Source organism: Rhipicephalus sanguineus, chromosome 2 (assembly GCF_013339695.2).
Source record: "Rhipicephalus sanguineus isolate Rsan-2018 chromosome 2, BIME_Rsan_1.4, whole genome shotgun sequence".
NCBI lineage: Eukaryota > Metazoa > Arthropoda > Arachnida > Ixodida > Ixodidae > Rhipicephalus > Rhipicephalus sanguineus.
In genome coordinates this window covers 123,475,571-123,499,157 of record NC_051177.1, presented here as the reverse complement: position 1 = coordinate 123,499,157, position 23,587 = coordinate 123,475,571, and the positions used below count along the sequence as shown (strand labels likewise).

General features: G+C 48.8%; 1 protein-coding gene across 1 annotated transcript; it reads right to left on the bottom strand.

Moving 5' to 3' along the window:
- Nucleotides 1-299: 299 nt before the first annotated feature.
- On the bottom strand, nt 300-16,537 carry LOC125757367 (uncharacterized). Its single transcript, XM_049412913.1, has 3 exons — nt 15,458-16,537; nt 7,285-7,446; nt 300-587 (listed from the first exon to the last, which is right to left on the bottom strand). The coding sequence occupies exons 1-3, from the start codon at nt 16,535-16,537 to the stop codon at nt 300-302; spliced, it is 1,530 nt and encodes a 509-aa protein (XP_049268870.1).
- Nucleotides 16,538-23,587: the final 7,050 nt, after the last annotated feature.

The window sequence follows — 23,587 nt, the reverse complement described above, 5'->3', positions numbered from 1 at the left end:
AATAAAGAGCTCTCTCACTCTTTCTGTCTCTCCAGTGAGGTAGCAGTGTGTTCCCGTGATCACACCTTGTGCCTCACTTTTTCCACCCTTTTCAATCCACCCTTGCATGGACACATTATCAGGCTACAGAGAACTCTGATCAGAGGCCCATCGCTCTACCTCGTTTGCTCTAATAAATTATCCTCTCCAAGAGCCATTCTCGGTCCTCAGGAGTACGAGCTACTTCGGAGCAGTAACGATGCGGCCTAGCGGTTCACACAGCAAGGCTCTATCGTCACGCCATTTAATTGGTCGATGCTTTACTTGGCGTCCAGCGTTCGCCGAACGGCCCTCGGCAGTCCCTTGCGCACGAACGTGGTCATGGGCACCTGCGTGACCGGCTGCCGGGCGTAGTAGAACTCGCCGTGCAGCATCGGGCAGTAGCGGTGCAGCCGCCGATTGATGGCCACACGCGTGAAGAGCATGGCTGCACGCTCGGCCTGGATGTCTTGCAGCGTCGACAAGCTGAACAGCTGTGCGGCCGGCAGCGCACCACCCTGCTCCACCAGACGCCGGTAGACCTTCTGGAACGACTCCACGCGCGTGAACTGCGCACGCAGAGCGCAGAGTTGAACCAGCGACCCGGACGTCAATTAAGCAGGACCGCTATGGAAGGTAACGGGCACGGCAGCACTGTAAAATGCATTTTAAGTCAGACCGCTACATGGTCAGCTTCAGATGCGATATAGAACATGATGTGCTATTTTAGAGCGAAAGCTGTTATGAGATCACAACAAGGGCCGTTTTTGGCGCCGTAGTTGTCCGCCACCGCCGCCGCCGGTGTCCGTAACCACTATCGCTCGAAATAAAACGAAATAAGAAAAAATTTCCAGGACGGAACGAGGCTCGAACCTGCGCCCTCTGCGTGGGAGCATAGTATTCTACCTCAGAGCCATGCCGGTGCTTGAAACTGCTTTGCAAAAATACCCTATACAGGCTTTATGTCGGGAAGGAACCACATTAACATATGCATTATAGCGTGGTAGAAGAGTAAATTAACAACCGAGCGTCACACAACGCGAATTCTGTAGCCAGGCGTCACACAATGCGAACTGCGCAACGAGTGGGTTGTTGAATGCATCCAACCCATTACGAAGGCCTCTGCGATAATTCTTCATCGTCATCACCCACAGCATCAACAAAGTGCACATAATGCCTTACAGGTGTTTAGCAGGTACCACGCTTCTCCGCAGGATGACGAAAAATTGTATAGTGGCTGCTTCCCTACTTCACAAAAATTATGACGATTTATAGCGTAGTGGGGTCCTCACAAGTGCACTTATATTTGCTGCCAAGGAAGCCCATAAGTCTCCCATGATCCATTTCGTCAGGGTCTCGATAAAGTTAATTCCCTCTCTTTATCTCTTTCTCACGTTAGCCTATGTTATTGAGCGTAGTGGGAGAGGGAAATAACGACCGGGAGTCACACAATGCGAATTACGAAACTAGTGGGTCATTTAAAGCTTCCAACCCATTACGAAAGGCCCCGTCATAATTCTTCATCGTCATCAGGCATCGCATCAAGAAACTGCACATTATGCCTTACAGATGGTACCTCGCTTCTCCGCAGAATGACGAGTAATGTCGTGGTGGGTGCTTCCCAACTTCACAAAAATTATGATTTGTGGCGTAGTGGGTACGTTGCTAGTGTACTTGTATTAGTACCCACAAGAGAGTTTATAACGGGATCTAGAGATGCCAGGGCGCGTTCCGAGGGACCGAAATAAAGTTTATTCATCCATCCTTCTAGAAATGCCACTCTTCAAGCTTTCGCTGTGACTGTGCTGCGCTTTCGGCGCAGGCCTGGCGTTTTTTCATCTGAGCAAGCTGAAGTCCCCGCATCAATTCAGCGTCAAGGTTGCATATCAACCAATTTTGTGTTTTTCTCACATTTATTACGCTTTTGTTTTAACTCCACTTGTAATTATTCTTTCCCCCACTCCTTTCTTTAGTGCCTTGGGCCTAAATAAATAAATAAATAAATAAATAAATAAATACAGTAGTTTTTTATTGCGATAACAATTATATGGGCCCACGAGGTCCATTTTTTTTCATCGCCGTCGCCGTAATGTCGCGTATAAAGTCCAAATATATAGCATCGCCTCGTGCGTCGATGTTCTCTTTACAAGCGAAAACTTGCCGAGGCCGCAGACGGGCGCGGTTCAAGCAGAGATGAAACGCGCTCACCAGCTCCGTTGGGCGAAGGAGCATGAAAGGGTGTGTGTGTGGGGGGGGAGGGGTCTGCGTCGCTCGGGCTGTAACTGTAAACTTTGATCTCGACAGACATTAGAAGACGGCTCCTACCCTTGTATGTACGTTTTCTGCTCACACCGCTTACTTCGCCTGAGGCGACAGATAGCACGAAAACAGAGTTACGCAAGATCGGTTTTTAAAGGAGTTAGCTGCTAGCTTTACTTTGTATAACATTACTATTGGTTGCCATCGCATTCATTGCTTCACCCTTGCGACAAAACTGGCGACTTTTTTTGTGCTTGTCATGAAATGCCCCATAGACGAACAGAGCGTACAACAAAATCCGGAAGACCAATGGGCGGCAATGCTGACGTCACTAAACTCTGAGGACCAACTCCGACTGGTGGACAAGGCTCGCGCGTCGGCTGCAAGCCATGGTTACCTGGAATAAGCAAGTCCCCCACCTCCGAGCGAAATGAACGTGTGCCTGATCATACAGTTCAATTCTCTCTCTCTCACTCACGTAATGCCTGTTTACGGAGTTGATGTGGTTTTTAGGGCACCCAATAAATTGGGAAAGATATGTGCATTGGTGTCAAATAAGCTAGACAACAAGGACAAGCCAGATGTAAAGAAATGTGCCGTAAACCATAGAAATAAGTATGTGCCTTGTGCTGTGGAGGTGGTGTACCGCATTCCTTTGTCTTGTGTTCACATTATGTCGGACAGACGGGCCGCTGTGTCAATAAAAGGTTGCGGGAGCACTATCTCTCTTTGCACATCAGCTCGCCTTCCCATTTGGCATCGCATTGTGCTACGTGTGGGTGCACACCTGTTCTGTTTAACACAGTTATTATTTTTAAGCACCACGATCAATTCACCCGTGAGGTTTCTGAAGCCTATCATATTAACAAGTCACGTGATGATTGCGTAAGCCAGACCTCGGTTACATTGCACAAAAAAGAGTTTACTTTTATTGATGAGCGTATCACCTAATCACGTTGTACCTCACTTGTCATGCGCGGTTTTTACCTTTTAAATTCTTGTTGCTCTGAATAAACTTTCAGTTGTGAGTGCAGCGCTGTGTGTGGTTCTCTTCTTTGTCTCCGTCTTTTTGTGCGCCGCTTTTCTTTAAATATGAATATACACCAACTCGCCCAACTTTCTATTCTGGCTACATACTACTACTACTACTACTACTACAGAGGAGGGAACGACGCACACCCTAAGGAGCTTCGCCCCTAAAAGTTGACCCTTAATTTAGCTAACGCTAAAGAGAGTACCGGCTAAAGACCATGTTCCCGCGAGATGCTAATTCAATTACTGACTGTTAGTACCACTCGTGTTTAAGCGGTCGACACCAGCCGCCGAATTTTTCTAGTCGTCAACCATAAAAGATTATTGCCTTAATATACAGGTTGTTATAGCATCCCCCTGCCCTCCTTTTTGAACCTTACTGCACCTCATCCAGTGCTGCACTACCTCTGGGATCGGCCCACCTTACTTTTGCATATGATTCGTGTTGACGCTGTTGACGCAGGAAGCACGATATTCTTACGCATGAACCGTGTAAGTATTTCGTCTTGGTAACAATTCGGTAGTGCGTTTCGTGCGCATTAATACCTTGCCATCTCTATGTTCTTCATGTTTGTTTTTGAAACTGGCCTTCATTCCATCCCTTGCCCTCCCTCCTAGAGTAATATGTGAAGCTGGGTACTAAGCTAACAAATATTCTATCTATCTATCTATCTATCTCTTTTAGCTTATGCAACGCACAAATGACAAATGAGGCACAAATTTGCACCATGGTAGCCTTACATTTTACGCTGAACATTTTTTTGTCCTGCGACAGTGCCAGTAAGCCCATGGATTTTCCGCTGAAGAAATTAGGCCTAGCTAATATAGTAATATCTGGGGTTTAACGTCCCAAAACCACGATATGATTATAAGGGACGCCGTGGTGGAGGGCTCCGGAAATTTCGACCACCTGGGTTTCTTTAACGCGCACCTAAATCTAAGTACACGGTCTTCAAATATTTTCGCCTCCGTCGAAAATGCAGCCACCGCGGCAGGGATTCGATCCCGCGACCTTCGGGTCAGCAGTCGAGCGCCATAACCACTAGACCATCGCGGCGTGGCTGGCCTAGCTAATGTTGAACACCGTGTGCATGGCTCAATATAGTGTTGAACAATATGGCGCACTATTGCACTCACTCTCAGAAAGAACGCTGGCGACGAAATGCCAGATGAAGTGTCGCGGACCACGAGATTTCTCTTTGCTCGTTCCCAAGGCTATTCCGATGACGTAATGTAGCAAACCACACGCCAGAAGGCTGGCGACGATCAACACCCATACCTGAAAATTGCAACCGTAAATGCAAACGCATAGACGAGCCGTACCTTTAGAGAGAGAGAAAGGTTTATTGTGGCAGAAAAGCTGAGAGGTCGGCCCGAATCAATCTTCTGGCCTGCTACTCAGCGTTAGGAAAGGGGAGGGGGTGGGAAAGAGAGGTGTTGATGATGATGAGGAGGAAAGTGGCGATGAAGCAAAACCTTGAATGTCCAGAAACTATTTACAGTCTCTTGTCGAATTCTTTCTCTCGCAAAAACTTGTTCAGCGCTTTCAGAATATCGCGCTGATGACGAGGTCGTGGTCCCAACAGAACTTCTTCTGAAACTTGTTATTTCGTAGATTTTAACAAGACGGTGGCCATCGCATTCCTTTAGTCCAACACATAGTTTACGACAACTTTCCTCCAAGAATACACTCTCGCAATAGACAGTAATAAATTCAGCGTAACAAGCCATAGACATTGCAAAATGGGCGCGCATATAGAATAAAACACGTACACATGCAGATTGCGCTACTTTCTGTACGCAGATTGCGTACAGTTCTCACTGCCGTTTACATCAACTTCATGGTTTACAACAGGCCCAAACTGTGACGCTGATGTTATACAAAGCGTTCCGTGACATTGACGAAGAATCGTTACTAAGCACCAGGGTTGCCACTGACTTTCGAGTAAATGTCGCCAAATGACGAGCGAAAAATCGCCAAAAGTCGCCATTTTTTTACAAATTTCGCCAAAGAAGTCGCCATTCTAGATGTGTACGGCACACCTAGTAATAAAAATGTCCACTCACGTATAGCCTAGTAGAATACAGTACCATCCAAGACCCATAAATTATATTGACGTTTCTCAATGCCAGTCGTATCGCCCGCTTCACCATGGGAGTGCATGGTGCTGCTTCTCCGACTAGACGCAAGATATGTGCGTGGTGGCGCAAGGTTGAATGAATGAAACGCTCATGATATCCTTCAATTCCTGTCCGCTCGTTTCAAAGGTAAATGTGTGGTAAACCTTGGGCGAAAACCGTGAAAGCGTTGCTTGTAGACAGCTTTACGTACCCTTATACAAATTAAATGGATTAAAAGGTTTATTGAAGGTAACACGACAGAATTCGTACAGTAACCGATCATTAGTGAGTCTTACACCTTGTCAGTGTGAACTAATATGATACCGGACGCCACCGACCCTTTCTTATAGTCACTTATATCTACACGCGTCAATCCGATGCGTTATTAATGAGCAGGTAGATAATGTAAAATGTTATATTGCAATTGTTTTCATTGCACATGCTTACCGAGAACAGTGGAAAATGCCTCAATAAATATTTTTTATTGCACAAATAGCCGCGTATCCGCCTCTCTTCGCTATTCCAAAACAGTCTTTACGAGCTGAATTGGGGGTACTGCAACAGTGAATAAGTCGCCAAGCTATTCAGAACAGTTGGAGCTTTGGCGGAACAAATGGTCGGAACACGCGGCCAACCCGTCGTCTAGCCCCTTCAGAAGCGAAACTTTAGAGAAGCTTAAAGCACCTAAAGCCATAAACTTATAGTCAAACACTGCCCCCTCGCGGTTTGCAATGCAGTCCGCTGACTTACATTTTGCTAGAATGTCTCTGGGAGACGTTCCAGTACCTCCTGCATCTAGATGAATTGAGGAGAAGATACACACGAGTTAGAGGACGGACATACCAAATGACGCGTAATGTGCCCATTCTACTCGTGGGTCTAAAACCAAGAAAAATACAGAGAATGTTGCCGCTCATTCGTTGGGAAGACACTGAGCTTAGGATGCAAAACTCAGTGGAGACCTAAGCCGAAAATCGCCATAAATTCGCCATGTCGCCATTCATAATTTTAGGTCGCCACGGGCCTCTCAAATTCGCCAATTTGGCGAAAAGTAGCCACCATTGGCAACCCCGCTAAGCACGCTCGAAAACTCTGCAGGAGACAGCAGTTAACATTTAAAGATCTCCGCAGAGAATCAATATACCATGTGCACTCATCGCTACATAGCGCCTTAATAGTCGTTGTTTTTTTGCGAAGCTGTGTAAGTCTAGATTCTGGCGGATCGCGTCCGTAGACAAAAGACGCATAGAACAACTGTTTGCGGTGCCCCTCGCCACCGCCGATGCCTCTTTCGCATCCTCTTTCACAAGTGCCGCGATACTCGGCGGCGGCCCGTCCCACCAATCGTTGTGCCCCTTTGTGTCGTGACGAAGAGATCGCGCTTGCGTTATTGGTGCCTATAGTTTTTAGTCATACAATTTATACCTCATCATCATCGCTATCATCATTCATAGTTACACATTTAAATCTCCTTCCGTTGATCTTCAGTGCACAGTCGCATGCAGAGCTCGCAATCTCAGGGTGACCTCTCTGCCTTCTTCCAAATAAGTTCTTTATATATCTCTTCTCTCTCTCTATTTCTCCCTCTCTCTCTCTTGACTATATATAGAAACGGCCGTTATTTGCTGAGCGATGGGCTGAACGTGCCTGTCTGGAGCACTTTGTTAAAGGAGTATCTCACTGTTTCGGAAGTTGAAATGTGCTCGAGACTGTGGCTCGTTGACACCTGCCAACTTAATGGAAGTTTCACTCCACTACACTCGCACTAAATTAAGGATATGAAACGGTCACCGCGGACAATTCATATTAATTTCTTCCCACAGCCGAAAGTGCATGCCGTGGCGGATTGGTCACCATGGGCGAAAACGTGAGCGCGATGCTGAAGAGATTGCTGCTGAAATGCTTCGGCCTCCCTCCGAGGATGACCATCTCCTCGTACGTGTAGGGCACAGTTGGGTCGGCCACCGACACGCGCTGGGCAGTCACCACCAGAGGCCCTGGAGCGACGTCCGCCTCCTGTAGTTAGGACAAACAAACGAAACAAAAAAAAAATCAGGCAGATAACGCATTCATTGGACTGATACTGCATGAGTATACAATGTTGCATTTTGTTAGTTTTTTCTTTCTTTTAGTGCATTGGCTGCCGAGGCGTATTTCTCGTTTCTGTATTATTCCTTCTTGTTTTTTCGTTTCTTTCTTTTCTGTAATATTTCATTTATTTGTTTTGGTTTTTTGCAGTCACAGAATGTTTACATCATCAAATGTGCGTGGATGCGGCCTGCCAATACATTTTATTTCTTTTTTTTAATTTAAAATCATAAACATGGGCGTTCTTCAGGACAGGGCAGTAAAAGATGGGAAGCAGGGTCGTAGCTAGGGGGGGGGTGCCCTAGGGGCCCGGCGCCCCACTCCCCCGCCCGAAATTTTGGTGAGGGGGGTTGTTGCACCAAAAATAAATAATGAAAATAGGTGTTTTTTCCCAAATAGTCAAGGCCTTCAGCAAATTGAAAGTCAAGTCCTTCAGCAATTGGAATTGAGTTATATTTTTACATCAACGAGTGAGGCAAAACGTCTGTTATGTCTCGCGGCTTCCTTGTGAGCGGTCGAGGTTGCGCAGTTTATGAGTTTCGCAGATCGTTTCCATGGAGATCACCTCATTTTCGTAGCGCTAAGACTGTCTACGACCGGTCCTGAGCGGCAGCTTTTCTAGGGCCCACTGCGTATGGCGACTTGTATTAACTGTCCACTTTTCAAAACCAGTACACAGGCACACATGCGCCAAAATGCCGCTCGATCTCGCAATACCATCTGTGGGCGCACGTCTTCTTTTGCATACAGAGGCCTCGTCGCAACTTATAGGCGCTTAAGCGTCCGGTAAGCACGCATGTCAGCGTCGCTCTCCTATTTGGAAAAGTGTTCCTTCGTTTACTTAAAGCATACGAGCGCTGTCTCCCTTTCTATTAAACTCAGTCGTGATATTGGGGACGAAAGTACCCACAAGGTTTGCGAGAAAGCTGAATTCTAGCTCAGCCTAGGGACATAGGTTCTGTATTAATTGCCATGGTCTGTAGCTGATCTTGTGACGTATACACACTTATCCATTAGAGTAGATTGATCTTGCATTAGCATAGTGAAAAATTCGCATTTAGCGCGAAGCTTTTGTGCTGGAGATTTCTGTCCTCCGGAGTACATCTTTCATTTCGTCGAAAACACTTTTTGTATCGCAATATTGCATGCTGTAACTTAGTAGTTTAAACAAGGCTGCGAAGTGGCGCGAAACTTACGTTCTTGACCAACATTCCAACGGTTCCTGGCCAACTCTTGTTTACAGACTCCCCGCCGAATGTGCCATATCTAGGCTTTACGAACGTAACACTATGTCAGCAAAAAAATAGATAATGGTAGAACAGAGAAAGGGCGAGGATACATGAATAGCACTTGAACGATATTACGATACGTGCTTAACAATTACGTAATAGCAACGGCGTCGTTCCCACAACTCACTTAAGTCGCAGGGAGTCAATCGTCGCATGAGCCATCTTTCCGATGAAGCCCAAGAGCTTGACGTGGCCATCTTCCTCTTTAGCGTCGATGTAGGGAAGGTACTGAAAGACAATGCTTACAACTAAGTGATCGTTAAGCTAGTCAGCTATCAAACATCGAAGTCTGTTAATCACTTGCTGACGTCACTACGCTCAGGATAGCTAGCTGTAGCTAAGTTTACCCAACCTTTTCATGGCGTCGACAACGAAAGTTCTTGAGCTACAAACGCCGCCAAAAAGGCTGAATTGACGCTAATCTGCGAGCTAATTTAAAGTCATGGCTGCGACGTAGCGTAGGGAGACAAAATTCCTTATATGCCTCTGAATTCCAGAGGTAGCCGATTAGATTTGAAGAAATTCGATACCTGTGAATTTCTGCACCAGATTACTGGTTGTACTCTTAAATTTGGAAGGAATTAAAGAATACTCGGAAACACCAAGTTGCCTTGCTGAAGAAAGGTACCGCTGTATGTGCGCTTGCGTTTCCGAGCGGCATTTTAGATTTTGCACATTTCTGTTTTCCCGTCTGTCAGCATCACCTGCTAAATCCAAACAATTTTCCGAGATGTCAGGGATGTGTTTCCTCAGCTTCTTAGTATTTTAGAGTGAGCTACCACCGCCGACCGACAAATACGCAATCTTCCAATGCCTCTTGCGAAGATCCTCCATCATAAGTCCTGCGTGTTTGGCGTTCTGAATCGGTCTGCGCAGCGGTTGACTCCCCCATTCTGCAGGATACCGTACCTCTCCCTGGCACAGTACAAGCGATATTGATTTAATTAGCGGAATGACCGCTATTCACTGTTCGAACTTTTCTGATGACTACCCCTGATAATCTGATGCTCCTAAGCATTGCAAGAGCATACGGGGAAGAGCAATACATTAGGCATGGATAAATGGGGTCGTAATCTGTCCTTGAACGCAGGAAGAATGTTTATTGCGTCGTGTCCTCAAGGATTCATTCACATGTACTGCGTCAACAGACATGGAATTGTCCGTACAGACAAAGTTAGCAGAAATCGATGGATTTGCAGGGGAATCAAATTCATAAGACCTATTCGCTTTCAGAAGTTAATTGCAAGGCTGCCTGCGCGCATTTAGATTTTTCCTCATGGGTACTTTTTCGCTGCACTTTGATCAAACAGTTCTCCGTAGTGTTATCAGCGCGACCGCAGCATCTATGTGAATTGGTGAACTGCAGACCATTTCCATTAGGGGAACTAAGCTCAATCGAAAGCAATGGCGTTGAGCTCATTCAGTGTTGCGTATGTCGCTTCAGTAAGAAGACGGAATCAGCCACAGTGTAGTTGATGCAAGTATACAGACACTTGGACTAATATTGACTTACGGCCAGCTATACACACGCAGTACGCCGTGGCGATAGGGGCCTTCAGAACTGTGCAACCCCCTCTTCATCAGGAAGGGGCGGAGGGCTGACGCTCGTGTGTTATAGTAAACTAAGACTGGACTTCAGAACAACAACAACAACATCAACAACAACAACAAAAATAATAATAATAGGTGTGGCGGAACGACGTGACCTTTGCCCGACGCTCAGAATAACCGTCGGTGCGGGGGGGGGGGGGGGGGGCGGTGACAAGCACCTCGCATAATGTGTCATTTCCTTGCTCCAGCCACCGAAATCCAACAGCAAACAAAAAAAACCAAATAACAACGACATCACTAAAGAATATTATAATTTCTTCAGTTTTCTTTCAGTGTTTTACTGAAAAATCTTGAAATTTCGAGTTCAATGGGGCCAAGAAGCCGTTGTGCAAAGCAGTGCCCGTAGAAAACAAACGGAAAATTGAATACTCAAATGCGTAGCATTGCTCCCAATGAAATTGTTTCGCACATCCTTATTTTTGCAGATTCTGCCGCCTTGCACTGATAAGGATGCTGACATGCCGGCCGGCTGGCGGTCGCGCAATGCTGTAAGATAACGCTGCTTGACTCGACTACGTGGGTATTACTCGACCGATAAAATCGAAGAAATCAAGTGTGTTGATAAAATATTTTTGATAAGTATGTCTGGTCGAACATAATACATGCAGGGTGTCCCAGCTATCACGCAGCACGATTTAAAAAAAAAGAGGAACGGCATTACGTGAAGCAAACCTAGTACATATTGGTACCAATACACCGGAGTAGCCACTCCTACCTTTTCGTTAATGAGGTTTAATTAATTAGTCACAAGTACTCGCTTAATTATATAAAATGTCAATGAGGCGTATTTAGGCATGTGTAAAAGATATATAACTGCGCTATTTGCAGGAACGTATTAATTGCGTGCGCATTCTTTTTGGCTAATCAAGAAAGCCCGTCAAATATAAAAAATAACACGTGGGAGAGAGAGAGGGAGAGAACAACTTTATTGGACGTCAGTTACAGACGTTGGGAAGAGCGTCCCTCGCGCCCGCCCGGCTATTCCCACTACGCTCTCACCCGCAAAAGAAAGCAGCGCCCTCAATTAAGCTTGCTGTAAGCAACCGCGTTGCCTGTTGTCCTCTGTCAGAGACCGCGTTCCGTTTGGCAGGGGTACAGGACGAGAGCCAACAATATGCGCCGCAATTTTGCAGAGATTCCTTCAGCTCGATTGTACGAAACTGTCATTATGTCATGGCCTACGGTTGTTATTGATAATGCGGCCGGAGTGCTGTTCAGATTACGGCTGACCCTGTAAGACCAAAGCGGCGTGTTTCTTCGGCCGGGTAATGGCAGATCGTGTGATCCGTACTTTTTTTCTTGACTTGCTACCTCAAGGTGAGCCTGTTTAAGGACGCTGCTTCATGATGCATGCGGCAGATTAGTCACGTGTCGCTTTTCAGATTTCAAGGGTTTTCTTTGTCAGCCGGAAACAATAAGCACGCAATCAGTACGTTGTTGAAAATAGCGCAGTTAGATGTCACTTAAACATGCCTACATGTGCCTCATTGACATTTTGTTAATTAGGCGAGTACTTCACGAGCTTAAAATATAAGTATCATTAATTAATTAAAGCTGGTTAACTAAAATATTAGTACTGGCTACTCCAGTGTACTGGGCTTAATTTGTACTAGGTTTGCTTCGCGTAACGCCGTTTCTCTTTTTTTTAAATAGTGCTGCGTGATAGTTGAAACACCCTGTATACAGTTATGTCATTTCTGAAGTTTCCATGATACTCCCCGCCACGGTGGTCTAGTGGCTATGGCGGTCGACTGCTGACCCGACGGTCGCGGGATCGAATCCCGGCCGCGGCGGCTGCATTTTCGATGGAGGCGAAAATGTTTGAGGCCCGTGTACTTAGATTTAGGTGCACGTTGAAGAACCCCAGGTGGTCGAAATTTCCGGAGCCCTCCACTACGGCGTCTCTCATGATCATATCGTGGTTTTGGGACGTTAAACCCCAGATATTATTATTATTTCAATGATACTAGAAAATTGTAGCTACAGAAATTATTAGATGGCCCATGACACGGGTAACCAAGATTTGCTGGCAGCAGACTCCATATATCGTGCAGGTTGGCATAAAAGTGATGGAGCATGGCATTAATAGTAATAATAATAATGAAACTTTTTTCTTCTTTTTTAAGGTCATAACTATTATAACAATATTTACACAAGTAGGAATTTAAAGTCTTATTGGTTTTGTTTCGTAACAATATCTACAAACGGCATCAAACGCGTTCCTGTGGATGAAGCCCAGAGCTAAAGCACCGAATGAGGCACATTGTCAATTGAGAAGTTCAGCCCCAGGTTAGCGAATGGGATAACAAGAAGTCTTTTTTTTTTCTTAGTAACCTGTATCGGCGACATGATAAAAAAATAGTGCTCTATTGATTCCATTTCTAAATAAAAGTGACAGAGGGGTGATACCTCCAGACCAGCCCTGTGTGAATATAGATTTAACACGACATCGTATTCTAGTTAGTAATACTTCCAATTGTCTAGTAGGACACCGCTGGATGTTCCACGGAAATTTTAAATGACTAAATTCTGTACTAGTTATTATTATTTCTATGGCGTCTGCACAAAGTGAAAATTTTCTATATCTAATTGCAGTTATAGTGGCCACTTCTGGAAGGACCGAAAGTATTAGACCATTCAATGCAGCTCACGCTAGTGAGTCAGCCATTTCGTTCATTTCTTATCCACAATGGGCAGGTACCCATAATAATTTTATTAGCTTCAGCTGGGGAGAAATTAGCGTATGTACGTCTCTCACTTCATCTTCTCCTTCGGAGTCTCCTCTTCTGAATGCATTCACATCAGTAATCCCTAAACACTTGCGTGAAGTGCGGTTGGTATCGGTGCCAGGCCAATTCCCACTCCCACATGGGAATGGTAATGGGAAAGGCAGGCTGTACGGAGGACTACATTGGGAGACCGGTCTGGCAGCCACTCTAGTGCGGAGCAGAAACGAGTAGGGCGCCTCGATGTGTCAGCCTCGAAGCGCCCTAATTTTGGGATATGCGCAGCGGCGCCTCGCAGGTGCGTTTGTAGTGAACCACTCTAGCGGTTATACGACCGCTTGCGCCTCGTTCGAATCGCTGTGATCTTTATTCCCGGATATCCACAAAGAGTAGTAGCACTCCAAGTACACTGGCTCAGCAAATAGGGTCCTTCACTCGACAGTGCTGTGGGCGGCTGTGGGCGATCGTTCGTAAGCTAGCAGGAATGCTGAGCGATGAATCGTCGCAGCCGCGTTTTACAACAGCTTATGCGCGAGAGACATCGCGATAGAGATCAAGTAAAATACGCTTGATATGGCCACGAGGTCGCGGCTGAGAAAGTGCATCAGGAATCAGCTATTAGCCCCGAGAACGAACACTGGCGGTGCGGAAGTCGCGGCGATGTGACGTCACGGCAAGGACTCGCTTGCTCCGCGGCCGAGGATCGCCTTTTTCCGCGCCCGCCGCGTACCCGCTCTTTCACGATACGGTGGTGATTACTGCTCATTCTTGCGATGGAAATCTCCCAAGGGAGAAGGTTGAAGTTTACGCTACTAGCGAAAGTTTAGTAAGCTGTAGAAAGTTTGGATAATATAGCTTATAATGGGCGAATTCCCGTCCGAACGGAAGCTTCGCCGTGAAAATGGTGACGCACGAGAGCAAGACATTCGTTGTTTTCACCGCGTACTACAAGACATCGTTGCTAAAAAAATTACGCTAATGGTTCTAACTTCATTACAGCTTGGCGTAGACTCCACGGTTAGAACACGCGTCCCGCAGATTACAAATTAAATTAGGACTTTTTCAATTCACTAAATACATTGTACAAGTTACGTCTGCCTTTGCAGATTATCTAGGTGATTTGACAGAATTGCGCCTTCTGCTACAGAAGACTTCAGATTAATCTGTCTATCGTGACGAATCACTTAATACATCAGGGAAATTAAACAAACTAATACTACCACGCACACAATGGTTTCGGGAAATTCTGAGGTGTTAGTACACTTGGATTATGTAAACATTTCTTCTCAACATTCGTCTGGAATTATGTGGCCGTATACCCTGATTTGCATGAACTGCTGGTCCGATGATGATGATGATGAAAAACATTTATTATAAAAGAAAAAAAAAAGAGAGTTTGGGGGCCAAAGCATGACCCCGGTACATGGTCGGCGTCCCTAGTCCGGGACACCGCATGACGAGGCCCCGTCTCGCGCCCGTCGCACCAGAGCCCGTTGCGACTCCAGTGAGGAGCAGTTGAGGAGGGCAGTCTCCCATGCCTCTCGTGAAGGGGTAGGGGAAGGGGGCAGGTCGGGATTTTTAGTACATGCCCACACCATGTGGAAGATATCGCAGGTCTCCCCACAGTGTGGGCACCGCCCATCCGTGTTTGGATCGTAGTGCTTTAATATTGCAGGGCAGAGTAGAGTACCTGTCTGCAGGCGCCTTAGAGTTCGCTCATCCGCCTTACTCAGCCCCTTTGCAGGAGCCGGGAAAAGGCGGCGAGTGTCGCGATAATATGAGAGAATTTCTTTGAACCGCAGAAGCGGTGTATTGGCCTCTGAGTCAGAAGAGCCAGGGTGAGGAGCCCGGTGGGTAAGCGCTCGGGCGGCCGCGTCAGCGGCCTCATTACCTCGTAAGCCCTGATGGCCAGGAGCCCATATAATGCGTTTCGGGGTCGGATCAATGGCAGCCCGTTTTAGAATTTGGCCGGCTACGGGAGTCCGTGATGATGACTTTCGAATTGGGATCCGCGGCAGCAAGCGCTATCGCTACTTCCTCAGCTCGCTCTGAATTTTGTGCTCGGAAGGAGAGCCCATTGGCGTGTTTTTCCTGGTGAATTACAGAGGCCGTGTAAAATCCCTTGGGCGAAGGCCCTGCTATGTCCACGTAGAATACACCAGGTCGAGAGCCGTGTTGTCTTTCAAGCGTCCGAGCCCGCGCTTGTCGTCTGCTTTCGTGCGTGTGCGTATCCATGTTACTGGGGAGCGGAGAGACCGAGAGCATATGGCGCCACAGTTCTGGAATACGCTCCGCCTCCTCTGCAGGGCAAACGTGTTGGATCTGTAATCGGTTTAGCAGGCGGCGCCCGGGAGCCGTCTGCACGAGCCGCGTGTATTGATTCACAAGGTGGGCCTCCCGCAACTCCTGGTAGGAGTTGAGCACGCCTAAAGCTCTGAGTTTGGCGTTGGAGGTGGCCACAGGGAGATCCAGAGCTCGCTTAGTCGCCTTGCGAATGATGGCATCTATTCTGTCGTCTTCGTGCTTGTTAGTGCGAAGGTATGGGACGGCGTAGAGTATCCGGCTAGTCACGAAGGCATGGGCGAGCCGAAGCGCGTCCCTGCCCCGCAGACCGCCCCGCTTGTTGGAAACGCGGTGGATCATGCGCCCTACCTGTTCGCCTACTATCCGGAGTTTCGCAATTGTGGAGTCCGGTCTGAGTCTGTGGTGAATGAACAGGCCGAGAATCCGAAGCTCCTCCACCTCTCTGATGGGAACCCCAGACAGAGAGATGTGTATGGCTGATTTATCGGTTGGCTTCGCTCTAACATGCAGAAGCTCTGATTTGGTTGGAGCACATTGGAGTCCACAATCGTTGGCATACGCCTCGACTATGGATGCGGCCCGCTGAAGGCGTTCCTGCATTTCCCCAATGCTCCCTTCGGTGGTCCATATTGTAATGTCATCGGCATATACTGCGTGTTGAATGCCTTCCACCTGGGCCAATTTGTTTGGAAGGCGCATCATAGCAATGTTGAACAGGAGCGGTGATAACACAGCTCCCTGAGGGGTACCCCGTGTTCCCATAATGTACGGGCCATATTCCTCGTCCTCGATCCGAAGAAGGGCCTGGCGTTTAGAGAGGAAATCTCTTATATATGCAAAGGTCCTAGCCCCGCAGTCGGTGGAACTCAAGTTGGCCAGGATGCTATCGTGTTTAACATTGTCGAAAGCGCCCTTCAGATCAAGGGCGAGGATGGCTTTGTCATTGTGTTGCATAGTTGTGGGTTGTATGACGGCCCTGTGCAGCTGGAGAAGGACGTCCTGTGCAGACATATGTGGGCGAAACCCAAACATGGTGTCTGCAAAGAAGCCCTTGCTCTCCAGGTATGGAGAGAGGCGATCCCGTACCATCGTCTCCATAAGCTTGCCCGTGCACGAGGTCAGTGATATGGGCCTCAGATTTTCCGTATTCACGGCCTTGCCTGCTTTGGGAATAAAAGTCACAAGTGATGTTTTCCACTCGGGAGGGAGCGGACGTCCGTCCCAGATGTGGTTCATGTATTCTAATAAATGAAGATAGGCTGTGTCAGGGAGGTTTGCCAACAGTTTCACTGTTATGCGGTCCCTCCCTGGAGCCGTACCCCGTCGCATTTTAGCTAAGGCAGCTTTAAGGTCATGCAACTGAAAATGGGCATCGAGTTCGTGGTTAGGCTTACCAGAGTACGTGTACGCTGGCCCAGTCGGGTCCTCCGTGCGACAGAGATATCTATCGCACAGAGCATCCGCAAGCTGTGCCGACGTGCCTTGGTACCCATGCAGAGCTCGCCGGAGTTGCTTTTGCGTCTCCCCTCTCGTTTGAGAGGGATCTATGAGACTGCGAAAGAGACGCCATGTCCCCTTCGAGCTCATCTGACGAGCTGCGGCGTCGCAGCGGGCTATCCAATTTGAATCGGAGAGCTGAGCAGCATACGCTGCAGCCTGCTCCGTGAGTTGGGCTATACGGGTACGTAGTTTGCGATTAGTCTTCTGTTTTTTCCAACGTTTTGTTAAGCTGCGGCGCGCCTCCCACAAGTGGAGGAGGTGAGTGTCCACTGCGGGGATCTCTTCGTTGGTTCGAAGTGTAGTAATGTGTTTTTTCTGAATGTGGTTTATGTGTGTAGCCCACTCCGCGTAGCCGCCAGAAAATAATACGGGGGGAATAGTTTCATTACGGAATTGTTGCCAATCGGTCAGCTTGGCCTGACCCCATTTTTTATGCGCTGGCTTTTCCAGGAGTGTAACTCGGAGAAGGCAGTGATCACTGCCTAGAGAATCGCCTAAGTTCTCCCAGGTAGCATCCTTAGCATTTTTTACGAGAGTGAGGTCCGGACACGTGTCACGGGTTACGGAGTTCCCCATTCGAGTGGGGTACGCCGGATCCGTGAGCAGCGTGAGGCGAAGGGTGGAGATAAGCCCCGCCAGCTTACGCCCTCTGGCCTGCTCGTAGTGATAGCCCCAGTGAAGGCTGGGAGCATTGAAGTCTCCAACAATCACTAAAGGATCTTTGTCTGCCAATTTGATTGCACTAAGGAAGATTTCGCTGAAAGTTACGCGCGGCTTACTCGGGGGGCTGTATATATTTAGGATATGTATTGACGGGTCGCGACGTCTGAGAGGCAGTACCCTGACCATTGTGTATTCTTGATCGGTACTCAAGTTTAAATTGACCTGAATCGCTGTATATGCCTTATTCACCAGGATGCACGACGAGGGGCCCCCCTGGAAAGTACTGTACCCAGGGAATTTAGCGTCCATGCCGGGCTCCTGCAAAGCAAGCAGGGCCGGCATATTTCCAAGGGACTGCAGGTAGAGCTGGAGGTGCGACCGTTTTTTCCAAGCTCTAAAAACCCCTGCAGTTCCATTGGATAATCTCAAATTTTTGTAGGTTTTTAGCTTTCTTGTTAGGTCGGCTAGCCATCTTTTAGTATTTATTTACGGTGCAAGAGACCGGCCCGGGCCTGGAGCCGGTGCGGCCGCCATAGGAGGCCGCACCGGCCCACCAGGAGCCAGCCCCGAAAAGTCTTCGTCCACTGCCTGACGAGAGGCCGTCTTGCGTTTGAGCTGCGGGGAGTCGCACTGAGTCGTGTTTTTAATTTGGGTGCTAACCCAGGGCTGCACGGCTTTAAGAACTGAGTCAGAGACCTGGGCCACAATTTCGGGAAGTGCTTGCGTTAAGGCTGCCGTGAACATGTCCTGGAAGGACGCGCGCACTGCCGACATGATTTGATCGGGGAGGGCTGCCATGCGCTCCTCTAATTGCTCGGTTTTACGCTCCAGGGACTCGAGGCGACCGGTGGCGCCAGTGGCGGAGACTGATCCAACTACCGTGTCCGCGTCCCGCCGCGAGACGCTAGTGAGGTCGGATGTTACGGAGGATCCGTCATCCCCGTCCTCTACCTCGGCTCCCTGCTCTGGCTCGGATGACCCGACCTGCTTGGCTTCTAATTCCTGAATTTTGCGCGCAAGAAATCGGTTCTGGCGCCTGAGCTCCTCTATCTGCTGCTGTAGGGCGGTTTCGGTAGGGGATGGAGAAGGGGAGGGTCCGGAGACTGCCCCACCCCAACAGCTCACCTGTGCCTGGACGGGTGTCAAGGGTGGAAAGTCCTTGACCATGAGGACAGGAGGCTTCGATGGTGTCCCAGGCTTTGCATTGGTGGAGGGCCCAGTGTGGGCCTTCTTGGGCTCTGGCTTATTCGACTTGGCGGCTGGCGCTTTCTTGGGGCTGGTCTTGGGCATCGGAGGCTGTTTGTGCCCCCCCGCTGTCTTCGGCTTGGATCCGCGTGGGGATCCCGATTTTATTGGCTTCCGGAACCGTCCGGCACAACCGGGAGCTCCAGTCTTGTGGCCACCGCCGCAGAGCAGGCAGCTCGGGACGCATTGATGTTCTGTTTGGCCGTCAGGAGTAGCCGCAGGTACCTGGACCCCACAGCTTATGCAGCGGCCAGGCTGCGGTCGCGGACAGGTATCTGCTCGGTGGCCCACTGTGCCACAGAGGGGGCATGCAGGCACTGTCTTCTTATATAGATGAACAGGGAGCCGCTCGCAGTTGTATAACACCGTCCGTGGCACCTTGGTCCCCGCGAAGGTGATCACTGCAACCGTGGTGTCGCCCAGCTTGCGCACAGTCACTACATTTGGTTCAGCACTGAGTTTGCTTTTCACAGTTTCGGACGTTTCGTCTTGGGAGACATGAACGACGCCCCGACAGAACTCGCCGGAGAGCTTGGGGTGTCCCCGAAATGGTAGCTGGCGGCCCCCGACCGGCAGCGTAATGTCCCGGAGTAGTTTCTCGGCGGCGTCCACTGATTTGAGCGTGCAGACAAGCACGTTTTGGTCCCAGATGGGCCATACCGCAAGGCCCACACTTGCGTCGGCTCCGAGAATGCTGCGGACTGCAGCGCCGGCTTGTCCAGGACCAAAAGTGGCCTTGATGTCGAGCGTCTCACGGGGTTTCAGCACCACTATGATATCGTCTTTTTCGATGCGCGGCGTGTTCTTCGGCCGCCACTGGAGTTGCTTGATGCGTTGCGAGGCGTCGCTCGGCGCGCTCTTGCCCTGTGCATGCTGAGAGTGAGACGCTGTGTGTTGTCTGGCTGCAAGAGCCCCTGCGTCTCTCGAGGCCACCGCTGAGTTCTTCTTTCCGCGCCAGACGCGGAGCATATCCTGGAGGTATTCTTCTTCAGTTGGCATAGGTGCCTCGGTTTGAGCGGTATCCATGCTTACGATCCGTAGAGACGCCGGATCGTAACCGGTGACTTGATTTGGAGCCGCCATAGCCGGGGAATCCCCGGGCAGGGACAGCGCGGCCCTTACCGCCGTTAGGCTTAGCTCTGCGGTGGCGTGGCGAAAGCTTCAAGTGACCGAAAAAGGGTCAGAAGACGACCCACCTGGACAGATATGGTGTCCACGGTTGCCGCTGACGTTCTTGGAGACGATGGTAGAAGGCTTGTAGGGACACGAGTTGAAAAAACGCAAATAATTGCGATCGTTGCCGGAGCTGACGTGGTATGTGACTACTCCCGTCGCTCCCCTGGTGTCGATCCTCCTGGTCCGATCAACCACCGGGTCACGAGCGGTAATGTTAAATTCTCGTGGGCGCACTGTTGATAGCAATCGTCTGCAAAACAAACGCCTGAAAATCGAAATGATCGTTTTGAACTGTTTGACTCTCAGTGACGTGGCCCACGTATTAATTGAACGTCCTTCGCCTTAATCAGTCAATCAATGGTCTCGCACGTCATGTCCACATAAAGGTTCATGATGCTCGGGGGTATATCAAATGCAAAAAAAAATAGTTTATGAGCTGGTTATCTAAACTAGTATTTATACAAGTGTACAGCGCCGTTGCTACGATGCTGCATAAAGACACAATCTGACACCAATAAGGAGTTTCTGCAATTAACCTCAACTTTTTTATGTTATGAAATGAAGCCCCGAAATTATTGCGAGAAAAACGTGAAACTAAACAACACGATGAGTTAGCGAGTACGCAAGAAAAACAAACACAACAACTGCGGCAGTATTCTCGGGCGAGCGCTTTCGAGATATTTTGCGAAGCTCAATACTGCATGCGCTTTCGTAATCGTGCGCGGGGCTTGGCACACTGGCAAGAACGCTGTCCGCCGATCGCGGATGCCTCCGATGCATATAACACTTGTGGAGGCGAAGCCATCATATCTTTAAGGGAATCGCCCGTGAACAACACAACCTAATAATATGAATAAGGTGTCTTGCGTGTCAAGACCACGACGCGATTGTGATTCACGCTGCAGATTAATTTTTACCGCCTCGAATTCTTTAACGTGCCCCTGTATCTACGTAGAGGAATGTTGCTTTTCACACCCGTCGAAATGCGGCTGCTGTGGTCGAGAATCAGACTCATCCCCGAAGTTAGCAGCGCGACACAACAAACCTGATCACCCCTTTCAAAGTGTGCACGACGGTGCGCGGGCACCGTTGGGGACTGTGAAGAAAAGATGCATATAACTTTTTGTCGTTTTACTAGGAACCTTATCGATGCTGTTTCCGTCATTCATCTGAAGCTTGAGACAGGCAAAAAGCGAACGTAAACAGCGGAACAGCGCACGAAGCAAGCGCGTGATATGCCGGCGCGTCACGGCGGGCGTCGAAGAGTCCTTGCCGTGACGTCATCCGCGCCTCCCGCCAGGTGGCGCCACCCCAACTTCTCGGGGCTAACAGCTCCGTAACGAAGTGCCAAGTCTCCTCCGAACGGTTCACACTGCACAACTATTGAGTGACTCGTGCCCGAGCTCTTGTATGTACATGCAAAGCGAGTAATAGCCAGGCAAACGCATATTTCAGGGGCGTAGCCAAGGGGGGGTTGGGGGGTTCAACCCCCCCCCCCGAAATTTTTCAGTTTTGCTTGCGTATATATACACGCACACATACAAACGCACGCACGAACATACATAAAGTATGGTTGAACCCCCCCCCCCCGGAAAAAATTTCTGGCTACGCCCCTGGCATATGTGGATCCTAAACCCGCGATAAACAACATGAAGATGCCTTAGTTGGCATAAGTTCGCTTTAATGCAATGAGTCACAGGCTTGCTAACATCGCCCTAAATTTCTGATTACTTTCATTCATTCGCTCAAACAAACGCGCTGTATGTATGCTACCGCTTGCTTTGGAACAGCCACATGGAGCGCGGTTGTTAAAATCTCTCTTGAGCAATGAGCCAGCGCAGCCTACCGCAGGGACTGGATACTGCCAGCGTGTTCAGTAGCGACACTGTTGACACCATCAACGGCACCTTTTGAGCCCTCACGCAGGCCTGTGCAAACCGAGTCCTCGTAGTGCGACTTGAAAATATGCCGAGTTTCGTGTATTTAAATCAACAATCGCGAAAAAAAAAGCAGCGCGCTTCAGTCACTTCAGCGTCCTGCACATCGTAAGTAGAACGCACTGGGAGTCCAGTCCTGACTGGTAGCATGCCGTAACAGCAAGTCTGTAAGAGGAATACGTCTCGATACGAAATTCTACAGTAATTACGATGACTGTGAAAGCTACTACGAAATGTTTATAAAAACATCGTGAATGAGACAAGGTGAAAAGACCATCGAGCTGCGATAAGGCGATATTGTACAAAGAAAAAGAACTAAAAAAACAATTCTGAACCTAAGCTGTACACTGGAGCAGACGTCTGCACGAACATTGTCAAAGACGATTCCATCGCCAAGTGGTGGTGGTTCCTATGGCGGGACGTCGGAAGACCCGGTAGAGCGTCACGACTGCGGGCGCGTCATTCGCGCGGCCGGACGGACCACATAGCTAGCCGGGTCCGACGACCGCCACGGAGACGGCGCGTTGCTTCTTGTAGTCGTAGTGCGTGAGCGGCTGGTGGAACCAGTCCAGGTCGCTCGGCAGGTGGTAACGCATCGCGGTGGTGATGAGCATTATGGGCCGGGCCCGATCGGAGGGGATACCCGGCAGCGTCATCTCGCGCACCGTGCTGGGGATGTACGCGGGCCCGGTGTAGAGCTCTTGCGTCTTGGAGCACTGCACCACGCCCTGGACCAGGATGACATCTAGCACGGCCTCGTCGAGCGAGAAGTCGATGGCGTAATACAAGTTGGGCATGATGCCGTTCTCCAGGAAGCGCTTTAGCTTGCCGTGAGTCCACTCCTGTCGAGCGGGAGAAGTATGTGTAGGAGCACACTGTGTCGCGGGGTTGGTTTTTTAATGAGAAAGCCTTAGATCTCTCTTCAAACGCAACAAATTCACCGTGGGCATCGGCGGCGTCAGCACGAATGGTAAAAGAAGAATCGGCATCAGGTGATGACGCCACCATTCTACGTCATCATGATGCATGTAGCACAGTGCGGAAAACAGACGAGGACGAAATATGAGGTAACAGACGAACACAAGCGTCTGCTACCTCATATACCGTCCTCGTTTGTTTTCCGTGCTATGCTACAAGCCAGTGTACGAAGAAGCAAAAAGCCCATATGGGTACCCTTATGACGTCACAGATCGCCAAATTTGTGACGTCATCGTGACGCAACATTAAGTGACATCATTCTAAAATGTTCTTATAAGTTTACCTACACAGCATGCGGCGCCATACCAACCCAAGGTACATGGAACAAATGCGCAATGTAATAAAGAGCATTGAGATAATATTTTGAAAATCAACTAATTATGAAGGCTTACTCGAAAGCGAGCGTTGATATTGCAATAATGAATTCTTTATAGATAAGACGAAATTACATGTTAATTGAACATTTTCCGTCTGAATTTCCAGATAGCGCAGGTAGACTCAATAGCTTCTGTGCCCATGTGTCCCTATCAATCCCGCAGATGCCTTCGGTCTTGATTCTTGAGGGCTTTGCCATCATGCTGTTATCGCGCAGCTGTCATTAACAATATTATAATGCATGCGAAACGCATATAACATGAAT